General features: G+C 41.5%; 1 protein-coding gene across 1 annotated transcript in view; it reads left to right on the top strand.

Annotated features, from left to right (window-relative positions):
• Window positions 1–15,071, top strand: part of NDRG1 (N-myc downstream regulated 1) — a 40,001-nt gene that overhangs the window by 15,937 nt on the left and 8,993 nt on the right. Inside the window, exons 3-8 of the mRNA XM_084280149.1 lie at window positions 161–196; window positions 7,410–7,515; window positions 8,935–9,055; window positions 11,056–11,118; window positions 13,404–13,464; window positions 13,910–13,996. Of these exons, the coding sequence (XP_084136275.1) occupies window positions 161–196; window positions 7,410–7,515; window positions 8,935–9,055; window positions 11,056–11,118; window positions 13,404–13,464; window positions 13,910–13,996 (474 nt within the window). The remainder of the gene's footprint in view (window positions 1–160; window positions 197–7,409; window positions 7,516–8,934; window positions 9,056–11,055; window positions 11,119–13,403; window positions 13,465–13,909; window positions 13,997–15,071) is intronic.

The raw sequence follows: 15,071 nt of genomic DNA on the forward strand, positions 1-15,071 counted from the left end.
AGCTCTTACCTTTGGGTATGTTTGGGTGTTCAGCAAGAGCATGAATGAAGGGGACAGAACAGCTCTTGGCTGCAGAGCTGGTGGGTTAGAGGACATGTGTCCAGCACAAATTTCTGTAGCTGCCAGTTACCTGTATTAATGCTTTAAAATTTCTTCACAGGCAATCACTCGCCTCCTCCCAGACTTCGATGTTCAGGCAAGTAAAGCTCTCTTTTCTTTTCTTTTTTTCGTATAAGGGGAAACTGAATTGACATTTGACAACAGCAAGATGTGATCAGAAGTGACTGAGTGCTCACCAGCAGTACTGTTACTGTGGGAGAAGGGTCTGAATAGAGTGCTGGGGTAACCATGTGAAGGGAACAACAGGAGGTCTTTTCAGACTGAAGCTGAGAAAGTTTCATCCAAAGGAGGTGGCAGGGTTGCAAGCAACTCTATTCTTGCTAAGAGAATAAGGTGGTTCTTCAGTGGCAGTGAAAGCAAAATGCTCCCCTCCCACATAGGCACGTGCTTTCCCCAGTTAATTTGCTTTTTAGTAGTGTGTATGCATTTCCTCACAGAAAACATCCCTCTTGGCGTATCCTGTTATGCTGTTGAAAGTTTCCAAAAGATCTCTGAAGCCTGGGGAGAGGTGGAAGGCACTAAGCAGTCAGTGGCAGTTTCTGTGTGTGTTTTCACAGGCAGACTGTAAGAGTTCAGAAAGTGCACAACTAGGTCAGATAGTGGCTTTCTACTTTTCACATGTCATGAGGTTGAGGGGTGACTTTGTAGCTCTCTTAGTTCCTTTTGCGTGTTATTTCATCACCACTTGGGCTTCTGACTGAAGTTTGTCCTCACTAGTTCCTCAGATGAGACCAAGGAGATGCAAGGCTGTTGGAGGTGGGCTGGGTTGCACCGGGAGAGAGACCGGTGAGGTTGTACCTGCCTCAACAAAGAGTGAGCACTGAATTGCCATCACTGGGGGCAGGAAGCAGGATGTGCTGGGAAGAGAGGCTCAACAGGTGCCTTATTTTTATGAAGGAGGTAGAAGGAGGTCGGTTGTGCAGGAATAAGGAAAGCTATTAAGTTGCTCTGGTCTCTTGAATATCATAAAGTTGTCTTGGTTGGAAGGGACCTTTCAGATAGAGTCCAACTATCCACGTAACCTGCCAAAACCACCACCAAACAATGTCATGAAGCACTGCATCTACCTGTCTTTTACATAACTCCAGGGATGGTGACTCCATGGAGAAGCCAGGTTTACCTCAGTTCTGACTCCTAGAAAGCACAGCTAAGCTCAATATTGCTTGTGGGGTTGGGGGTCCTTGGAGGAAGTAACTCTTCTGTACACTGTGGCATGTTGTATTTTATTTGCACCTGTCTATTCAGTGCTGTACAAATCTGTTAAAAATCCAAGACAAACTCAGCTGACTTTTCCTGGGAAATGGAGACAGTTGGCTCAAACATCTTTATCATCTTCTGTTGGCTCTTACTTCTGTAGTAAACCATAGTTTACATTAATCCTGCATCTTCCCCCTCATCCTTTCTAATGATGAAATCTGCCTGAGGTCTTGATGAATGTAAGTTACAGTTGTCATCATGTGGCTTCCTGTAGGACTCAGCACAGCATGGGAGAAGCTTTCTGTTTGGGACCAGATTGATCACTTGTTCTAAATAAATCTCAATCCCAGATTAAGCCTGCTAACAGGAATACTGCAGTGTTTTGATTAAGAAGTGACCCATATTTCATTTCTATTCTTGGAATAAATTTGCTTGGTTTGTAAACCATGTATATTCATTTATTTTTAACTTGGAAGATCAAATTCTCTAAGCCTTTTTGGATTTTTTTCCAATGTTTTGGATTACCAGTCAGTAATCCAAACCAGCGGTTCTTGTCATTTAGCCCTGTTCTGCCAGCTCTTGTTTTTTTAATGATCTTTCTTTGAGTTTAATCTTTTGTTGTTCTAGTTCAGGGAGGAAAAATGTAGAACAGTCTCAATCTGTTAACATTAAGAACTGCTGGTGTGAAGGAGTCTTAGCTTTGGTCCTTCAAACCACAAGTATGCTACCAGTTCTTCTGTGGTTGCTTTATGAAAAAGGTGGTTTGGAGCTAAGAGAGCCTTGATTATTTCATCCATTGGAGAAGCTCATATGTGTCCCTGGAACGCATGAGTTTCTGTGTCAGTCCTGAGTGACCTTAGGTCAAAATATCACTGAAACCTGTGGGCTCTGAAGGAGCCTCTGTCCCATGAACCACACTTGGGAGGAGGATGGACCTGGCCAGGGAAGGTGGAGATCAGCACTTAGCAGGATGGAACCTCTTATTTAGTGTCTCTGTGTGGATGTAGGTGTCTGACATAACACTTGCAACTTTCTCTGTTCTTTTGAGGACAAGTTATGCTGTTAATTGTTTCTGCCACTAGTGGGGAAAAAAATAGTGAGTGCCTGTGAGGTGTGTTGGGTCCAAGAATAAAACTTACCTAGTTTCAGATTTGGAAAGTACTAGACTTATTTCATATGTTCTTTTAGCTGGCCTTGAGTTCAACATACTTTTCCTTTAAGTAAGACATATAGTGCCATATTGCCCCTCTGAAAGTACAATTGCAAGATGTGTTCCCAGGAGGAAAACTTTCAAGGAGTTACGAGGGGGTGGCCAAGACAAGAGATGGAAGAACTGACAGCCCTCATCTATCTCTAGTCAGCACTATGTGTCAGTATGTGGCACCTACCTGGAAATTTAAGTGAAGGTCCCCTGCCCCCTGAGAAGGGGAGTGTCCCTGATCAGACCCGGTTTAGCACAATTAATGATGAACTGGTGCAGGACAGGGTGCCCTGTGCTACTTTATGCTGGCTTAATGCCAAAGATGTTTTAATTGTGTTTTCTGTTTGACATATTTGCCTACTCTCAAGCTTGGAAGTGCTAGTGGAGACCTGGCTTCTCATCACTGTATATAGTTCTTTGCTTTGTGTTTTGGGAGAGAGCAGTCCATCAGGAGGCTGCTTTCTTGCTTACTAAGTAAAACCCTGAGCTGTGTGGTAGCTGTAGGTGGCAGAGATGACTTTGTCCCTTGCAATTTGTGGCTCATGGCCATCTATTTATATGCATCATCTTGCAAGTACCACTTCTGCTTTCCTTCCTCCTTCTGCAGGCAGGAGGGGAGGAAAGAGCTGACTTGCAACAGGAGACAAATCGGGTGGTCCTTGGGGCATGGTGGGGTGGGTTTCCCATGAGCATTGGTAGATGCACTTTAGGGCTTCACAGCATGTTACATGGATTTCCTCAACCCTTCAAGTCTCTGAAGGAAAGGGATAGGGAAACCTCTGGTTTTGTGCTTTTACAGAGTGCTGTGACTCAGTGCTAATCGGACTAGGAAGAATCCCTGAGCAGAGCTGTTGTGATAGCCTGCTTCAGTTCTTACACCAAAGTTTTGTTACTGGCTTCCACCTTAGCAGAGTAACTTAAATGTATATCTAAAGTTGACATACTTATTGATGTACCCAACTCCCAACCTGGACTGGAGACCCTCTTTCTTAATATTGCTTAATTAAAATAGAGGGATTAAAATTTTTAAAAAGCTGGAAAGATGGGCATTGCTGGCTTAGAACTTAAGATGAATGGAAATAACTATTTTAGAGTAAAAGCTGGGGAGAAATGCTACATAACATCAGGGGAAAGGGGGTTTGAAACTCAGCGCTTCAATACTGCATTTAAAGCTCAAATATTTTTGAGCTTCAGTGTTTGTAGATGGCATATGCAGGTGTTCGTATCTTAAATTTCTTAAGTAATATGAACTTCAAGTATACTCTCTCCTAGCAAGGTAAAAATGATCTAAATCCTCTTTAAAAGCTCTGAAGCTCTTCCTTTGGCTCTGAGGCAAAAGAAAGGAAGTGTATTCAACAGGCATAATATTATAAATGAAAATAAAAGCATGAGTTGGTAATTGAGGATTAAGTATATTTGAAAGCTTTAAAACAATCTTGATGGACTGCATTGCTCTGCTGAAAACATAATAGGATGTTTTAGTAAAATGTGCAATGTGTCCATCTTTTCTTTTTAGCTATCTAAAGTGTTTTGGTTGCATATCCCATACATCAGAAAATAACCTGTTCATAAACACATTCCTCAGTCTACATCTTCCTTCCATACCCCAAGTAAAGAGGGGAAGGAATTAATGAGCTCTCCTGTGTTGCAGATTTACAAATTGGCTCTAATTTCATGATGAAACAATGAAAACAGTCACTTGACCCCAAAATAAGATTTCCTTTAGAACGTATCATCTCCTTCAAACTGAGAACTTTCCATACATGTAATTTGAGAGGCTTTTTTATGTGTGTTTTTAGGGCACTAAGATAGTACTGCACCTCTGTTAAAGTGAGAGATGGGAACAGATGGTGTGGTTGTCTTTATCCTTCTATCGGATTAGTGTACCTTGGATTTTTTTTCCAAGACAGTGTTTTAATACAAATCAGTTGAAGAGCCTCTTACTATAATGTTGATGTTGATTGAGATGTGCTGCCATCTGTTTTCAGTGCTCTGCGTTCTGAAAACATCCGTCCCTACATCAAGTAGACAAATCTCTTGATCTTTAATAGGATCAATTGGGATGTGAAGTTGTTGGTTTGATGTCACCAGAGAAACTGTTTTGAATTGATTGGGATTTTTAGGAGAACTCTTTGGGTATTTGTTGTGAAGAATTTGTGGTAATGGAAAACAGCACAACCCGCTTGAATTAGGGGAGCCGTACTGTGAAGATAATGAGGAATTAAACCAATTGTTAAACAGACTGTGATTTATGGCAGTAATTAGGAGTATGGTTGCCAGTCGTCTCTGAACTATTTTTAGTTGACACTGAGTTTGAACTAGACTCGAGCTTCCAGTTCCAGAGGAATTAACTGTGGAGGTCAATGGGACATGCAGGTTCAAGGGTCTGGCTTTACTGACCATGGACAGATTTTATTTTCCTGGAAGAAGATCCCAAATCTTGAAACGTGGTCCCTCTGAAGAAAACACTTTAGGTTTTTTAGGAATTTTAGGTTACTGCACTAAAAGACTGATACAAAATGCCTATTAGTCTAAGTGAAGAGGAAATAATTTGTGTTCCACACTCAGCAGGAGTTGTGTTAAACAATATAGCTTAAACTCATTACTGGTGTTAAGGCTGCCAAACTATTGGTTTGTGTCAAAATTTAAGTACTGAAGGAAGGTAGAATGTGGAAAATATTAATAGTTATTATGAGTAGTTTTAATAGTTATTAATTATTGCTATTATTATTAATCGCTATCCATTCCTACTGAAAATATCTGATGTATTATATAATGAATATATATTCCATAAAATACCCTATTTTCTGCCAAAAATGAAACATACAGTAACATTAGTATAAGTGATGTAGGAATACTTTGGATAAAATGTTGCCTACTTGGAAAATACTAGATTTCAGACGTTTAAACTCATTGTTGAGAATATTCTGATTAAAACTATGTTGTCAATGGAAATTTTAGCCCTGACATCTGGAAAGAACTTGCTTCTCATCTTATTTTAAATTAAGTTTGGGGTGTTCTAGGATTTGAGAGAATGCCTGAAATGAAGATAAACTTATCAAAACTTGATGGGAACAGGAACAGGAAAGACTGCTAATTCCCAGTTTTGAAATTTGGCACTTTGTACATTGTGTGACAGACTTAGTTCATCTTTGATGTCTGAGCTCTGTTGAATAAGTACATCTCCTGGTCAAACCTGACTCAAATCCTATTTAAGGATGACGTCCTCATGAATTAGTCTGTTTTGGTTTTTCTAGCTGGGCATTATGGGAGTCATAAGCCTATGCAGGATAGTAGCTCGTCTATATAACCCAGTTTCCTACTTGGATAAAGTAGAAACCAGCTACTGTCCTCTGGCTTGCTGGATTTATCATCCTGTTCTGCCTAAAGATGGTGTTGGATGTGGAAGATACAGCTTACCTGCTGAATAATGCAGTGAGTATGCAGAGAATGGAATCTCTAGGGAGATATAAAAGCCATATATTAGTGTTTTGATGGAATGCAGTTGATACTCAGATTGCCCAGTGTATGAGTGTGTGTGTCTGATCTTGATTCATTGCTGTAATTGTAACTTAAAGCTGATGTAAAAGCATACCTGTTAGGAAAATAGGTGAGATACAGAATGGTATTACCTGGCATCCTTATTTCCACCAGAATGTGTGGGGTGTTTTGTGTATCAAATTAAGGAGCTGAGATTTAGATCAAATTACTCCTTGAGAACTCTGAAGAGCTTTTGGGTTTGGCAGTACAAAGGTTTTTGCAGCAGGCTGTATGCTCCTGATGTCTACGATGTAAGTCTTAAAGGGTTTGAATTTAACTTGGACTTTGCCTCTGGGCATTACTGCATAGAGCAAGCCAGGCAATCCCAGGGGCAGCAGACAGTATGCTGTTCTGAGTGACATGTGTATGTACAGTAAATATTCTGGTGAAATGCTAAGACCGGCCACTAACCATATACTGTCTTGATCATTGTGTGAGTGTTAACAGGACTGTCAATAAGTATCATAAATAGCTGCTGGTTTGTTCTTTTCCTTTTTATACAACCGCAAATCGTTTATGCTGATCTGAAGTTCAAGTGCAAAAGGAGGAAAAAACTTTTCTATGTGTTGTGGATATTGGTACGACCCAAATCACATCTAACTTTGACATAAAAGACTGTACTTGGGTAGTCTTTGATTTGATAATAAAGCTTTAAGATCACAAAATAGCATGAGCTTCTGGTATGTTAAATAATAGCAGTATGCTTATTAATGCTGTTTCCCTGATATGACCCAGCAACGCTGTGGGTGTGCTTCTGTAGGGGATGTTTGACAGTTGGGTGTATGTACTGGTTTACATGCAGCAAGCCATAAAGTGAATGCGTGTGGCTGGCATGGTTTTTGGGGAAGGTTACTATCATCACAAGGCCCCACAGTTGAGTAAGTCCTTACGGTGAATGCAGACTACTTAATGCTGCTTCCTTTAGGGAATAGTAGTTTGCTGAATTCAAGTCCTTTTCCTAGAAGGAAAGAGCAATTTGCACTTTTGCGAGTGCCACCAGTCATAGCTGTAAGCTGTTGTTGTTTTAGGTGGTGTTGTACACAACTGCTTATTTTCCTTATGCTGCCTTTTAATGAGGTTAAAAACTATTTAGCTGTTCCTGTAGCAGCTGGTTAGAGCTAGCAGCTTAACTGCTTCTATAGCTGTCTGTGGACTAGAGTAGATAACAGCTGAATGTAAACTCTCAGCAGAGAGCCCCCACCCTGGGGAAGATCTGGGTGTGACACAGGCAATGCAGAGACCCCAGGGCTGTGGGCAGACCCTGGATGGAGCAGGATGTGCTGGTGGTCACACAGAGGTCTGCTGCAGTGGGTGGACAAGCAGCTAATAGATCCCTCCCATTTTTTTCCAGGAGCAAGATGTGGAGACTGTGCATGGCTCGGTCCATGTCACCATGTGTGGGACTCCCAGAGGGAACAGGCCAGCTATCCTCACCTACCATGACATCGGGCTGAATCGTAAGTAGACTTTATTTAAAAGTACAGGTATTGACTGGTTTCTTAATGCCACTGCTGTAATCAAAGGTGTGGAAGTAGTGATAGGTAGAAAACCCTTGCCAGGTCCTTGCTCATTTATGCGTACTGTGATCTGTTAGATGGTACTTGTTCCTCTCTTACAAGAACTTTACTTAGCAGATTACTTTTATCTCATGGAATATTTTGTGTAAAGAAGCAAAAGTACCTCACAGTGACCGTGTGGAAACACTGTAAAAACACCTGCAGGGATGGCTGAGGGTGACCTAATATCCAGTACTGCGTGTTTCACACAAGTTTCCGTTTCTTAATCAATATTTACATTTTAAAACACCTGCAGATCTTTAAAGTCTGGCTCTTGCTGGGGGGCAGATGTTACTCATAAGAAAAAATTCTGTTTTCTTGCCTGTTTTTTTGTGGAACTGCCTCACTTTATTTTGGATTTTCCATAGATCAGGGCAGAGCTTAAGTTGGGTCCCATCTTTCAGACTTTTCTCTCTAGAGTTACAAAATCTATCGTTACGGTGAATTGACATTCTCTCCCTTTGAAAGGGGAGGAACCTCTTCCCAAACTTGCCTATTCTCCTAAAGCTGATTTTAGCTAAAACCACTTTGTGTTCTGAAATGATTTTTTTTTGTATGTTGTAAGTTTGTGGACATTCAGAAACAAGTAGTATTGAACTGTTTTCTGGGCATCTTGATGATGCTGCTATAGAATCAATGCTTTCCACTCCAAGAGGAAAATATGCTAACCTGCTCCCCACATCAATATTGCTCAAAAATCAGAAGTCAAATCACCTCAAAGTTGGGAGCCTACAGCACTGAGCATCGCAGAAGGATGCCTTTGTCTTCAGCTGCCTTCAGCAGCTGATCGTGTAATGTTTATCTTGTAATATTTGGGCAGAAGCACAAGTTACGATCTCAGCCTTGGCTACTTTTTCCCTCCATCTGTTTTGGCACAATCCAAAGAAAAATGGCTGGACAAGTAAATGTGTAATTTAATCTAAGCTGGGGATGCACACTCTTGACTGCATTTTATTGTGTTTCTCTTTTTGACTTTGCATAGAGAATGTTTTTTAGATTTTTGGTGTACCAGGCAAATAGTTCTATCAGGTACCAACATAACATGGATAAATCTTATTTGGCCACAAGGAAGGAGCTGCTCAGGCTTTTTCATTTGAGGAGTTAAAGCAAGTCAGCACAGGCTGCTTTTTAGCAGGGTTTTACTGGTCTTTCCTCCTTAGAAATAAAGGACTGCCACTTTTCCAGGCTAGGACATATCTCACCCGATTGAACCAACTTTTCATTAACCTGCAAGACAGGTTAATAACTTATTTTAGTATAGATGGAAACTTACTATTCCCTGTCAGCATAATTATTTTGGATTTTCTTCTCCTTGTCAAGATAAAACTTGCTTCAATCCTCTCTTCAACTTTGAGGATATGCAGGAAATCACACAGCACTTTGCAGTCTGCCATGTGGATGCACCTGGTCAGCAGGATGGAGCACCATCTTTCCAAACTGGGTGAGCTGCCAGGGAAACAGCCCATGCTTTGTGTTATCCTCTGTCTGAAACAAGAGTCTTGCTCTGTGGTTTAATTTTTAAAAAAAAACTTGCAGGAAACATCATAGTTGGCTTCTGAACTGAAATCCTGACATTCTGTTTGTAAGTTACTGAAGTTCTGGGAGCTCTGTTGTCTTGTGCCAGTTCTTGGTGGGTTTTGGGACTGTAATTTTGTGGTTTATCTCTTATAACTAAACTAGGCTGCTTGTAAAGCAGTTCCTTGACAGATGTAAGCATCTGTCAGTGTAAATATCAAGTTACCATGTTGGCAAATCCTGAGTACAAATACAAAATTAAATGGTTACTATAAATAAGATAGGCATTAGAGACTACATATTCCTAAATCCATGGGTTTTTATGAAGTTGCAGAGTAGTAGATGTTAGTAAATAGACTTAGTAACCTACCAGGAAAATCAGTTTTCTGTAACAGTGATGGACCCCCATATAATATCAGCTAGATGCATACTCCTGACTGTATCATGTATGATACTGTAATTCTTGGAAACTTTAGGTGCCATGAACACTGTCTTTGCCAAAATGCTTGTCCTGTTTATCTCAAATGAGACAGGTTTGACTTAAGATGACGCTTGGATAGGAATCAGCTTGGTTGCACAAGGGAGAAGCCAACATGCTGAGAGGAGGGTACAATGCAAGGAACAGTTGTTCCATAAGAACTAAGGAGCTTATATGTACTCCTATTGCATGAGCCACTCTATTTCCCTTCTTTATTTTTAAGCTGGTCTGATGCTGGGGAGGTCACGATGGGCCAGGTTCTCAGCTAGTGTTAACTGCAATGGCCCAGTTGTCTACCAGAGCAGCCTACAAAGCTATTTCAGTCATTCCTCTGTATTTGTTTGACTCATGAACTCTTAAGTGTCTTAACCCTTATGTCCTGAACAATTATTAGCCTTTTAACCTGTCAGCTGCATAGGTCAGATATTGTGGTCTATGCTAGGAAAGACCAGTGCTTAACATCATGACGACAGCATAGGAAGCTGAATGATTTCTTCCAGCTGAGAGCAGTACACTCAAATTAAGTCCTAGCTGTTGCAGTGAAATTAGCTTTTGGAATGACAAGGTTTAGTTTCCTTGACAAGACAACCTAAGAAAACAAACTTGAAATATTAATTTTGTACAGTTTGCTTCTTGTTTGGGTTTATTTTGGAGACTAAACTAGGGAATCGTCGGATGTAGTTCTAATGGGAAGCAGAGATTTGGATACATTCTAGACAGATGTCCTCCAGTAAATTTGGGTGGAATTTTTTTCAATGTGCTGCTCAGTTGAGATTTTGCTCAATTTCCTTCCCTCAAAATTTTGGTTCTGCTCTGCAGAATACCAGGAGCATTAACTGACAGCCATTTTTATTGAACTTCCTCAGCAGCTTCACAACTTGGAAGCTATGTGTTTTTCTCCATCAATATTAATAGCAAGCTATCCTCATTTGCTGTATTTAGTAGCAAGCTGTCCTCATTTATCCCCTAGTAATTTGTCAGAAAAGCATGGAAATTGTTTGCCAAAGGCCTCAATCTTACTGCTGAACTCTGTTGTTCTGCAACATTGGACTCGATCTCTTGAGGTTCCTTCCAACCCCTATGATTCTGTGATGGGGAAACTGTTTTGTGGTGGACCAGAAGTACAAATGTGGTGAATGTGGCTGGAAGTTCAAGTTCAAACTTCTTCATAAGTTTTGTGTTGACTTTTCTTGGAAGAGCTTCATTATGGTGTATTTTGCTCTCAGCTGGACAAGACCTCTGTAACTGATGTAGTGCCATATAGTTTATGCTCACATTTCAGCTAAATTATGTAGTTGTTCTTGCTCCTGATTTAAATTAAGCTCATACTGTCAATGCTCTCGTAATGAGCACACTTGATATTAAATCTGCAGTGACCACTGTGTCTCTAAATGCACCAACCTACTACTGAAAGTGGTGTAGTAACTCCACAAACACATTTGTTGCAGGTATGTATATCCCTCCATGGATCAGCTGGCCGAAATGCTTCCTGGAATCCTGAAACAGTTTGGGTGAGTACAGGATTACTTACTTATTTTCTTCAATCTTCTCTACATAGCATACCAGAAGAGCAGGGAAGAGCAGATATTTGCCTATGTAATTACACTCCTGAAGCTTCTCTATCTGGCTATTAGGCATTTTGTTTGCCAGTTGTGGCTGGCTTTTAATCTTCAGTTTCATATGGATCACTTTTGCCTTTGTTTCTGAAAGAGGCTATTTTTTGGCCTTTTTTTTTTTTTGGAAATGTCGGTTTATTTTTAAACAGGAAGCAACTTTGAGTGAAATCCCTTGTGCTTAATTTAGGGTCTTCCTCCAGTACTTTCTATGCATTGCCCTCACAGGGGCAGAGCACAGACACTCTGTTCTTCCCACTGCAACAGCCCACGTTTTCCTGTGTGGCTATCAAAAAAACAAACGCCACCCCTACAAGTTGTGCCATCTGAAGACACTGGGTTTTTTCTGGGGCTGGAGTGTCTTATGGGGTCAGTCTGATCTCCTTAAGCCTCTTCTACTACCAAGTAGAGATGCCAGGTGGCTGATGTTGAAGGACCTAGTGGCAGTGTTACCCTGTTGTCTGCCTGGCACAAGTTTAGGGGTGTGTATCCTCCCTTAAAGCTTAGCTTTAGCAGGAGCTGTAGTTGAGAAAGGCAGACAGTCTGTGGAGTTGGTGCTCCTGGTACACAAAGAGTGTGAGTAGGCACTTTGAGGGGTTGTCAAGCCAAGCAGGGAAAACCTGGATGGTCAGAGCTTGGAAGCCTTGGCAAACAGGCAGGCTGGGCTGCTGGTGGGGATTTTAGTCTCAGACTAGCACCCCAGTTTAGACATTGTTCAGCTGTTACAGTACCTTGCACCAGTTTACTGTCTTCAGAGATATGGGGTTTTTGAAATACCTAATGTAAGGTGCAGGGTTGCCAATCCTGCTCTTGCACTGAAACAAATACTAACATAATGTCAGTACCTTGAAAATCACAGAATCACTAAGGTTGGAAAAGACTTACAAGATCATCTAGTCCAACTGCCCCACCACCACCTATACCACAAACTAAACCATGTCCCTAAATACTTCATCAAAACTTTCCTTGAACACCCTGAGGGATGGTTACTCCTCCACCTCCCTGGGCAATGCCTTCTAATGCCCAACCACTCTTTCTGGGAAGAAACTTCTAATTTCTAACCTGAACCTCCACTGCAGCAATGTGCAGCCATTCCCTCTTGTCCTGTCACTAGTTATTTGCAAGAAGAGGCTGACCCCCAGATCACCAGAACCTCCTTTCAAGCAGTTGTAGAGAGCAATAAGACTTGTGTTCCAGACCCTTCACCAGCTCTGTTGCCCTTCTCTGGACATGCTCCAGGGCCTCGATGTCTGTCTTGTAGTGAGGGGTCCAAAACTGAACAAAGTATTCCAGGTGTGGCCTCACCAGAGCTAAGTACAGGCAGGTGATCACCCCCTTTGTCCTGCTGGCCATGTTATTCCTGATACAAGCCAGGCTACCATTGGCTGTCTTGGCCACCTGGGCACACTGCTGGCTCATGTTCAGGAAGGTGTCAACCAACACCCCCAGATCCTTTTCCTCTGTATCAGTTAAACTGGAGTATACTTACAAATTCTTGATTATGTATTGCTAATGAGAATAAAAATTATCCACAGGCATTTTCCTACAAGCATTTTATAACCTGCTTTTCTGAGTGGCTTTGTCTTGTCTTCGCTTCCATGTATTCTGAGACCTTGAAGGCAATGCTTTAAACCCAATTTCAGTTAATACAAATATTTAGTTTCTCTTCCCTGTTTGCTTATGAAGTTTAAGCTTAATCACCTCAGTGTCTGGATAGAATGAGAGGTTTCCCTGCCAGCCCCCTGTTAGAGAGAAATCAGCGTCCCAGTTGGATAGCTGTACTGGGGAGGGTGGGGGGAGCCTGGGGAAGGGGGGAGCTTTGTATTTTTGCTGCAGGTTTCAAGACTGTATCTTGAAGCTTTTCTGGCAGAGACTATTTCCTTCCAGGATCAGAACAGGGCTACAGTTGCTCAGTGTATTTACTTAAAAGATAAGTGAGAATTGCATCTTTGCTGCAATGCATGAGGACCAGAGTCTTACAAATCTGCCAAAACCAAACCAGGTGCTGGGTCGAGCTCTTACTGGGGCTGGTGGCATGGCTGAGGGTCCACAGTTGGCCTGAGCTGCCACCCACCCTTCTGTAAATACACGCTGGCGTGTGAAAGAGGAAGGCTGCTGATGTGGGTTTGTTTATTTTCGGCGCTGCCTTACTCATTTGTCTCTTCTGTTTCATCGCCGTGCAGGCTGAAGACCGTTATAGGAATGGGAACTGGAGCCGGTGCCTACATCTTAACCAGATTTGCTGTAAGTTTTTGTGGAGCCTCCCCAAAGCCTTGAACCTGATTTCCCCACTGTGTTGTCACGCCTGTAGCATGTGCAGAGAATTCCTGCTCTGCTGTGCCCATTAAAGCACTTAGGCTTTTCAGTGAAATACCACAAGCTGCGGGATAGCTAATCCAGAAGACCTGGATTTTCCATTTTAAGGCCTGGGCTCTACCCAGTTAATTTGCAGAAGGTTTTTTTAATGGGAGTTCTCTATTTAAACTGAGGGTGGAGAAGTTGAATCTTAATGTTCTCCAGCTGCTTGGTCGAATTGCTTTAATGAAAATTTTCTTCTATATATATATATGCCTCTCTTGTTTGGTGCAAGATAAAACTAGACCTACTGCTTTCCTCCCCAGGAGATAACTTGTTAATTTAAATTTTATGCTAAGGATATGGGATGAATCTTCAACCTTTTGTTTTGCAGTTAAACCATGCAGAGATGGTGGAGGGATTAGTTCTCATTAATGTAAACCCTTGTGCTGAAGGCTGGATGGACTGGGCAGCGACTAAGGTAAACACTTAAGTTAGAAAAATAAACCCTGCTGAGAGCCGGTCAAGCACAAGGAGCTGGGCATGCTTGTGTGTGTCAGGGCATGGCTGCAGGCATGAAATATCCCAGACTAATTCCTTTGGGTTTCATTCTTCCGTTTGCAAACAACTCCCACAGGGCTAGTGATAAAAAGTACTTGAAGGAATTAGGGTATGAATGGAGCTTCTGGGTATGGAGAGTTCTGAAGAGGTGGTCACTGCTGGGAGAACCTGGTTTAACCTAGACACAGGGGCAGTTCTGGAAAGCCCTTTCTTTTGAGTTAACTTCAAGTGTAGTGTAACATTCAGTTCTCTTTGTCCATGGCTTCGTTTTCCAGCACAGTCCAAAATGCGACTAGAGCACAGAAAAATGTTCAGAACATCTTCCAGGTTTCAATCATCTAGCTGAGTCTTGAATGCCAAAAGGACTCGAAAGTACGTTAGCTACAGTAACTGCAGACAGATTGTCCCTGCAACCAGACTTTTAACTTTAAAATGTTCACACAAAGAAGCTTCTGTTAACTGTATTTTGTAGTGGCAAGAAAGATTGCAGTGTGGGAAAAGGGGCACTGGGAACTGGTTTATGAAATTCTTCCTGGAACCAGTATACTTTAAGTAGAAATGCTGGATTACATGCCGCTCAGATTTAACCTGTTAAAACATTTTTCAGGGTACACTGTTGGGAGGCAACTTCTATCATTAAGGGGTCATGTTTAAATGAATGGCAGCTGTTATAAACGTTCTGAGAAGTACCAAAATTATGCATCATCACTAAACTACACAGAATCAACCCATTGTACGTGTTGAGGATGATATTGTATGTAATGACAGCTTTGTGATACTTAGAGAAACTTCCCAGAGCTGGGATGTAACATTCTTTCAAGGCTTAGTTTAAAATAATTTTGCATACCAGCTTGTTCTGTTAAGTTTGATTTGGAAGTATATTTAGTAACTCCTTGATATTAAGATATACAATCTGATCTACTTTGTTTCTCTTGCCTGATGTCTCACTACCTAAATTACTCTGTATCTGTGCCTCTGGGATACGAGCTTTAGGT

Source organism: Gallinula chloropus, assembly GCF_964237585.1.
Source record: "Gallinula chloropus genome assembly, chromosome: 2".
NCBI classification, from domain to species: Eukaryota; Metazoa; Chordata; class Aves; order Gruiformes; family Rallidae; genus Gallinula; species Gallinula chloropus.